The sequence below is a fragment of the Mizuhopecten yessoensis genome, unplaced genomic scaffold (genome assembly GCF_002113885.1).
Source record: "Mizuhopecten yessoensis strain PY_sf001 unplaced genomic scaffold, ASM211388v2 scaffold10359, whole genome shotgun sequence".
Classification (NCBI taxonomy): Eukaryota; Metazoa; Mollusca; class Bivalvia; order Pectinida; family Pectinidae; genus Mizuhopecten; species Mizuhopecten yessoensis.
In genome coordinates this window covers 1,130,056-1,139,338 of record NW_018408507.1, presented here as the reverse complement: position 1 = coordinate 1,139,338, position 9,283 = coordinate 1,130,056, and the positions used below count along the sequence as shown (strand labels likewise).

General features: G+C 37.2%; 1 protein-coding gene across 4 annotated transcripts in view; it reads right to left on the bottom strand.

The window, feature by feature from the left end:
* The window catches only part of LOC110460313 (microtubule-associated protein 4-like), a 203,381-nt gene that overhangs the window by 119,116 nt on the left and 74,982 nt on the right, over positions 1-9,283 (bottom strand). For all 4 annotated transcript variants that reach the window (XM_021513147.1, XM_021513150.1, XM_021513151.1 and 1 more), the window contains one exon: positions 864-910. In XM_021513147.1, coding sequence (XP_021368822.1) covers positions 864-910 — 47 coding nt within the window. The remainder of the gene's footprint in view (positions 1-863; positions 911-9,283) is intronic.

The following is a 9,283-nucleotide window of genomic DNA, read 5'->3' as shown; positions in this document are numbered from 1 at the left end:
TAGAAGCTTTCTCCTTCAGACATTTCAGTCCTTAGATAGAAGCTTTCTCCTCCAGACATTTCAGTCCTTAGATAGAAACTTTCTCCTTCAGACATTTCAGTCCTTAGATAGAAGCTTTCTCCTCCAGACATTTCAGTCCTTAGGTAGAAGCTTTCTCCTTCAGACATTTCAGTTCATAGATAGAAGCCTTCTCCTTCAGATATTTCAGTCCTTAGGTAGAAGCATTCTCCTTCAGACATTTCAGTCCTATGGTAGCAGTATACAGTAGAAATGGCCCGACTCTGATAAACAAGGCACATGTCGAGGAAATGTAAACTCAGCGGATTTGCCCTACACAACACATGTATACATGTATATATATTTGTAAACTGCATTACATTTACAATACATATAAAGTACTGAGAAGTGTATAAACCTTTTTTTTCTATGTATGTCACTTGTGTGAAAACCATGGTTACCACATCAAAAATTACCAAAAAATGCCAAAAATTGCTATTTTTAACCCAAAATTTGACCCCCGCAACTAGAAAAAAAAATCCTAAGCTCTGTCTGAAATTAAAGATTACCTACTTGGTTGCAGAATTATCTGGGTCCCAGTAAAGTTGTAAAACTTGATTTTTTGCAATTTTGCGTCGTGTGCTGTTGTCAAAATTTTACCTCCTGTAAAGCTAGCTTTTCATGTGTACGCACCCTTTCGGATTATGCGTGGTATACAGTACATGTGCCCACTAGTATCACAGATCTGTTTATACTTAGTTCTATATGCAGTCCAGGCATATCAGAACAATTACTGGTACTCTCTATTATACCACCCTAAAGATGACTGATAGTTCAACAAAGCAAATCTTTTTGAAAAGTCTTACCGCTCTTGGAGTCTTGTCCTCCTCCACACCACTGTCTGAGGCACCATCTGAAATAACAACAGGACATGCTGACCACTAACTTCTCAGTTTAAAACATAAACACAGCATTCTAACAGCAAGACACACTTGTTTTGGTAGTAATGTATAGAGCACATGGTTGTCATTACAACACTGTATAGAACACATGGTTACCTTGACAATGCTGTATAGAACATAATGTTGTCATGACAACACTGTATAGAACACATGGTTACCTTGACAATGCTGTATAGAACACATTGTTGTCAGGACAATCCTAAACAGATAAGGAAGATGTCATGGCAATATTTCATAAACAGCTACATGCATGACAAAAAAGTCTATTTTTTTGTTTTTGACAAACCATTGCATTTTTCAGAGTTAATAGGAATACATTATTTTTCTGAAAGATGTTATGACATCTCAAAAACATTAAATATGCACTACTAAATTAAGAATATAGGACATGTATACCATCTTAAACATTTCTTGAATGTTTGAATTGCAATCAATATTAGGACAAAAATATCATAATAATTTCCAGAGTACTTTGTTATCAGAATCTTCAAAATGTACTTCATCCATTAATGATTAAGAAGATTTCAATAAAACAGTGAATGATAAATCACATTTATATAGATCACAATAATGTTTCAAAGAAACAATCAATAGTAAATTTACTGCAAAACACTTTCCTGTAACATTACACCATGACTGTGTTCTACTGCATAACATCTTAAATATCTTTTCTTTCCTGAATGTAGAAAGCAACTTAATGCAATAAGTAGGTAAATATGGAAATAAAAGTCAATACATAACCAAAAACATCTCACATATTAATTATAGTATATACTCGGAGTAATGTATCAGTTCCTAAATATTACATAAATATATATTTGTAAATCATATCCTTCATCCAAATGATCCAAAAACAAAATTACAAATAACGAATAAAAAGAACAACCCATATAACTTAATGAAATGGGAAAAAAAAGACACGAAGGATTTAACGAAATTCATGCTGGAAGAAAAAATCTTATTTCAAACAACTAACCAATCAATCAAAAGTCAAAAGCTACATTGCCTGGTAGATACTAGTACTGTATTACTAACCTGGTACGTGGTAGATACTAGTACTGTGCTACTAATCTGGTACCTGGTAGATACTAGTACTGTGTTACTACCCTGGTACCTGGTAGATACTAGTATTGTGTTACTAATCTGGTACCTGGTAGATACTAGTACTGTGTTACTAACCTGGTACATGGTAGATACTAGTACTGTGTTACTAACCTGGTATGTGGTAGATACTAGTACTGTGTTACTAATATGGTACCTGGTAGATACTAGTACTGTGTTACTAACCTGGTATGTGGTAGATACCAGTACTGTGTTACTAATCTGGTACCTGGTAGATACTAGTACTGTGTTACTAATATGGTACCTGGTATATACCAGTACTGTGTTACTAATCTGGTACCTGGTAGATACTAGTACTATGTTACTAATCTGGTTCCTGGTAGATACTAGTACTGTGGTACTAACCTGGTAATGTGTTACTAATCTGGTACGAGGTAGATACTAGTACTGTGTTATTAAACTGGTACCTGGTAGATACTAGTAATGTGTTATTAATCTGTTACCTGGTAGATACTAGTACTGTGTTACTAATCTGGTACCTGGTAGATACTAGTAATGTGTTACTAACCTGGTACCTGGTAGTTACTAGTACTGTGTTACTAACCTGGTACATGGTAGATACTAGTACTGTGTTACTAATCTTGTACCTGGTAGATAGTAGTACTGTGTTACTAACCTGGTACCTGGTAGATACTAGTACTGTGTTACTAACCTGGTACCTGGTAGATACTAGTGCTGCGTTACTAATCTGGTACGTGGCAGATACTTGTACAGTGTTACTATTCTGGTACCTGGTAGATACTAGTACTGTGTTACTAACCTGGTACATGGTAGATACTAGTACTGTGTTACTAATCTGGTACGTGGTAGATACTAGTACTGTGTTACTAACCTGGTACATGGTAGATACTAGTACTGTGTTACTAATCTGGCACCTGGTAGATACTAGTACTGTGTTACTAATCTTGTCCCTGGTAGATACTAGTAATGTGTTACTATTCTGGTACCTGGTAGATACTAGTACTGTGTTACTAATCTTGTACCTGGTAGATACTAGTACTGTGTTACTAATCTGGTACCTGGTAGATACTAGTACTATGTTACTAACCTGGTACATAGTAGTTACTAGTACTGTGTTACTATTCTGGTACCTGGTAGATACTAGTACTGTGTTACTAATCTGGCACCTGGTAGATACTAGTACTGTGTTACTAATCTGGTACGAGGTAGATACTAGTACTGTGTTACTAACCTGGTACCTGGTAGATACTAGTACTGTGTTACTAATCTGGTACCTGGTAGATACTAGTACTGTGTTACTAATCTGATACACAGATCAAACAAGTGTTCTGTCTGACATGGTACACCTGTTGTTTGATATTGTAGTTTGATGTAGACATACTGTTCTATAGAATGTTGAATTTGATGAAGATATTTTTGAAGAGGTCACAAGACTGACTGAAGGCTCTCAAGTTTCCTACTGAGGTTGATTGTGTATATAATATTATACATATAATGTATAGTTATATTATATATTATAATAATTTGTTCAATTATATTTCTTTCTCCTCTATGGAAATCATCTGTTGTTTATAATTATAGAGTTTTAATAAAGTGCACTGTAGATTTTAACTCTTAAATATTTCACAAATCAACGTCTACTGCTTCAAATGCACATGCTTAAACAGAAGTTCTACAAACATGTAAAAGTCACATGGCCAATGTAAGCAATGATTTACCTCGACACCTGGGATGTGATACTTAAGGCAAAAAACACAAGCACAAATCATGCTGTCTACCTGGAGATTAGGCCTCATACTCCAAACTACAGGGGGACAAAAGCATCGTACAAAGGTCAACAGCTGAGGTCAAAAGCATTGTACAAAGTTCTTGATTAAACTTAATGTTTCTTAAGGCTTCTGGTACTTTAAAAACACAAAGAAGTGTTCTTCCAGATGAAACCTGATCTCATTTCACTAAATGTTGATGTGCCAGAAACACTGGTTTGGCAAAGAAAGTTTGGCAACAAAAAACATGCAAAACATTCATCTATTCTGGGATATGTACAAACAATACATCAAAAAGAAAAAGAAAAAAGAGCATGCAATCAAACAAGCAAACAATTTTATTGGCATGAACTTCACAACAATCAAAAGTGCAATAAATAAATCAAATGAAATATTAAACACAGTTAAAACTTAACAACCTGACACAATACAAACCACATTACACAGGCTTCTGGAAACAAAACAAAAAGTCACTAACATAAATCCAACAAGCTGAACTGATAGGAAAATTAAACATTCCAGTGCAGTGAACATTGAATCAAAGTGGATAATACATGGCTGTTGGTCACTGTAACAACAGATCCTTCCAGGCCTTCAGTGGAGAAAGGTCACTGCTTTTAACAGGGAGATGGTTTTTAAGCAGAAAGACTTGAAAAATGGTTATGAAAAATGTTTGCTTCAAGATCCAAACGGTTGTTGTTCCTGATGAACCGCTGTATGTCAGTTGTGTTGTTACAACAGAAGTACTTTTGATACAGAAAATACTATTACAAGAGGGCCAGAAGGCCTGTATCACTCACCTGGAAATATAACTAATAATGACAAAATATTTTCATTAAAAGAAGTATTGCAAACATTCCCATGTTGGGTTCCATTAGTGGACTTAATGAAGCTTCCTAGCATTCTCAGGGGATTTCTAATGTTAAAAGTCATCTTCAAGGGTTTTTCAAGACTCCTGAAATCCCTTCATCAATACAGAAAGCAAAGGATTTCAAAGATTCACCTCTATTTTCCCTATAGGGCCCATTATCTCTTCCACTTGGGGGAGGGGTGGGGGCACACCCTCTGTTTGTATAACATGAAGTCCATTTTCAAAACAATACTGCAGACCAAATTTAATTGAACTTCTTCATCTGTATGGAGAGAGATTATACAAATTTACCTCTATTTCCACTATTGGGAGTCCTGTCTCAGCCCCTCAGAGGGCACACCTCTTGTTTTACATTGAATCCCCTAACAATGCTGCAGACCAAATTTAGTAAATATTCTCTCAGCCATTCTGGACTTGCAGATATTTTAAGGGAAATTTTACAGACAGAAGGACAAAGGAAGATTGACGATGGATGTCACGCCAGGGCAAAAGCTTACATGGCCATATGGGACAGGTGAGCTAATGAAATAGGCATGATTTCTGCAGACATCACAGCACCTCCAGACGGGATGAGAAGGAAAATGATAGAAGGTAAATGTGATTCTGGGTAGCAATACATTTTTCTGGAATTGGAAATGACCTCTTGCAAAATTGGAGAAAGAAAAAATAAAGCATATATGTATTAAGAATGCTTGTACTTTGAATTAAGGATGCCAAAAAAAGTGTTACATATTCTACCAGAAAGAGACCAAAAGGGCCTGTATGCATACCTGGATATTTAAGTAATAATAGTAAACAAAAATCATTAAAGGTAGTATTGCAAATATTTCCCCAGCCATTTCCATCCCTTGACCCAAGGATTCCTCATAGCAAATCTGGTTGAGATCTGTCTCTATCTCTATATGGTTAAAGGGATAGGATCTTTTCAATGTAATGGCCAGAAACTAAATCCCCAGGGGGCAAGGTCAGAACCTGGAGCTATCCTAGTAGCATACTTGTTTTGTTTTCTTCAACCCAACAGGTTATGTGATGCCAATGTAAACCATTTCAAAGTTATGTCCCAAGGACCCTTGATAAGTTTTGTACTAAAGGTCTATAATCATTGCCCCTGGCCTAATTGAACTAAAGGAAAATATATTTTTAAGCTCATTTTAACCGATGTCAACATATTTAAACCCTAGTGACCTTCAAAGTCTCTTATATGAGAATACTTTATAGCACTCTACCCCATGAACATTTACAAATACCAGAACTCTAGACCTTGTGGAACTTAAGAATAATATAATTAAAGCTTCGTTTTTTACCTATTAAAGCAAAAGTTAACCTCTGAAACAATCCAGTGCTCAAAGTTGACCTTTGACCTAAATGTTAATTAAAGCTTTTAACATATTTTGACCGTTTGACTTTGAAAGTTCTTTAAGTTATTTTCATGAGGACAATTTATCATACTCTACCCCAGGCACCAACTGGCCAAACTTCATGAGTCTAGACCTTTTAATTTTCAAGAAGACATTCTCGAAACAAAAAGTTGACAGACGGACACTTTGTGCCAGGAGAGCAAAAATATATAAATAAATAATGTGTCATAGTCTGTGTTATTCTTAGATGGAGAAAAAGAATACCAGAAAAATATCTGTGATGCTGATATATTTTACAGTACGGTGAAAGCATATGGTTTCAAATGAGGCAAAAATCATGTACAGGCAATTTTGTAACAAGTCAGAGTTGATGCTCAGAAGATGTGATCATCAGCTGACAGTTTATTTAACATCGAACTTCTAGAAACCATGGTATCTACTGTATGAATCTGTGTTTGGGGAGGAAACAGTCTTACTGTTGTTGACTATATACACAAGGGACATACCTCACTGAATTTCAAGATTGTTGTGACTAATCAAGTCCTTTACAGAGATCCCACTGTATCATTGATAAATTCCTAGGAGAAAGTTATGTTTTACTCCATTTAAAATGTACAGCCTAACAACACAGAGGAGGGTATGTTTGTCCTCTTCCTTCTGAGACAAATGGACAGCCTAACAACACAGCGGAGGGTATGTTTGTCCTCTTCCTTCTGAGACAAATGTCCAGCCCAACAACACAGAGGGGGGTATGTGTGGCCTCTACCTTCAGAGAGGACCTTCAGAGACAAATGTACAGCCCAACAACACAGAGGGGGGTATGTTTTCCTCTACCTTCTGAGACTAATGTACAGCCTAACAACTCAGAGGAGGGTATGTTTTTACTCTACCTTCTGAGACCAATGAACAGCCTAACACCACAGAGGAGGGTATGTTTGTTACTAACCTGGTACCTGGTAGTTACTAGTACTGTGTTACTAACCTGTTACCTAGTAGATGCTAGTACTGTGTTACTAAACTGGGACATGGTAGATACTAGTATCTACCATGTCCCAGTTTAGTAACACAGTACTAGCATCTACCAGGTACCAGATTAGTAACACAGAACTAGTATCTACCAGGTACAAGATTAGTAACACAGTACTCGTATCTACCAGGTACAAGATTAGTAACACAGTACTCGTATCTACCAGGTACAAGATTAGTAACACAGTACTCGTATCTACCAGGTACAAGATTAGTAACACAGTACTCGTATCTACCAGGTACAAGATTAGTAACACAGTACTAGAATCTACCAGGTACAAGATTAGTAACACAGTACTCGTATCTACCAGGTACAAGATTAGTAACACAGTACTAGCATCTACTAGGTAACAGGTTAGTAACACAGTACTAGAATCTACCAGGTACAAGATTAGTAACACAGTACTAGAATCTACCAGGTACAAGATTAGTAACACAGTACTAGAATCTACCAGGTACAAGATTAGTAACACAGTACTAGTATCTAACAGGAACCAGATTAGTAACATAGTACTAGTATCTACCAAGAACCAGGTTAGTAAAACAGTACTAGCATCTACTAGGTAACAGGTTAGTAACACAGTACACCCTCCTCTGTGTTGTTAAGCTGTAGATTTGTCTCAGAAGGTAGAGTACAACACACCCTCCTCTGTGTTGTTAGGGTGTACATTTGTCTCAGATGGTAGAGGACAACACAAGGCATGGTTTCAGAGTAAAACATAACTTGTCTCAGAAGGAAGAGGGCAAGCATAACCTCCTCTGTGTTGTTAAGCTGTAGATTTGTCTCAGAAGGTAGAGTACAACACACCCTCCTCTTTGTTGTTAGGCTGTACATTAGTCTCAGAAGGTAGAGGTCAAACATTCCCGCCTCTGTGTTGTTAAGCTGTACATTTGTCTCAGTAGGTAGAGGACAAACATTCCCTCCTCTGTGTTGTTAAGCTGTACATTTGTCTCAAAAGGTAGAGGAGAAACATACCCTCCTCTGTACTGTTAGGCTGTACATTTTTCTCAGAAGTAGAGGACACCATACCCTCCTCTGTGTTGTTAGGGTGTACATTTGTCTCAGATGGTAGAGGACAACATCCCCTCCTCTGTGTTGTTAAGCTGTACATTTGTCTCAGAAGCTAGAGGCCAACATACCCTCCTCTGTACTGTTAGGCTGTACATTTATCTCTGAAGGTAGAGGATACACATACCCTCATCTGTGTTGTTAGGCTGCACATTTGTCTCAGAAGGTAGAGCAGAACCATACCCTCCTCTGTGTTGGTAGGCTGTACATTTGTCCTCTACCTTCAGAGCCCCATGTACAGCCTAACAGCACAGAGGGGGGTATGTGTGGCCTCTACCTTCAGAGAGGACCTTCAGAGACAAATGTACAGCCAAACAGCACAGAGGAGGGTATGTTGTCCTCGACCTTCTGAGACAAATGAACAGCCTAACAGCACAGAGGAGGGTATGTTGGCCTCTAGCTTCTGAGACAAATGTAAAGCCTAACAACACAGAGGCGGGAATGTTTGACCTCTACCTTCTGAGACTAATGTACAGCCTAACAACTCAGAGGAGGGTATGTTTTTACTCTACCTTCTGAGACAACTGTACAGCCTAACAACAAAGAGGAGGGTGTGTTGTCCTCTACCTTTTGAGACAAATGTACAGCTTAACAACACAGAGGAGGGTGTGTTGTCCTCTACCTTCTGAGACAAGTTATGTTTTACTCTGAAACCATGCCTTGTTGGAAACACTTGGACATTCTTATATTTTGTACTGAAAATATCAAATATGTTAAACTATACCTATCTCTTAACAAGTAAACATAACCGAAGAATAACTGAAAAGTCAGATAGTCTGTTGTTAAAACAGCAGTTACCTTTGAGTTGTCTTTAAATTAACTGACCATAGGATTGGAAAATAACACAATTGTTTAAAAATGTTTTGATGCAAATAATCGACAAACGATGCACAAAGTGTGCACAATGGGTAAACAATACAATTATTTAACCTTATGCTTTCACTGTACTGTAATAGACTATATAGTGAACAAGAGGCCCATGGGTCTTAACGGTCACCTGATATATTTATACANGGACCTTCAGAGACAAATGTACAGCCTAATAGCACAGAGGAGGGTATGTTTGTCCTCTACCTTCTGAGACAAATGTACAGCCTANACCTTATTCAATATCTGGCATACAGATTTCAGACTAAAAAGGATTTGAAACT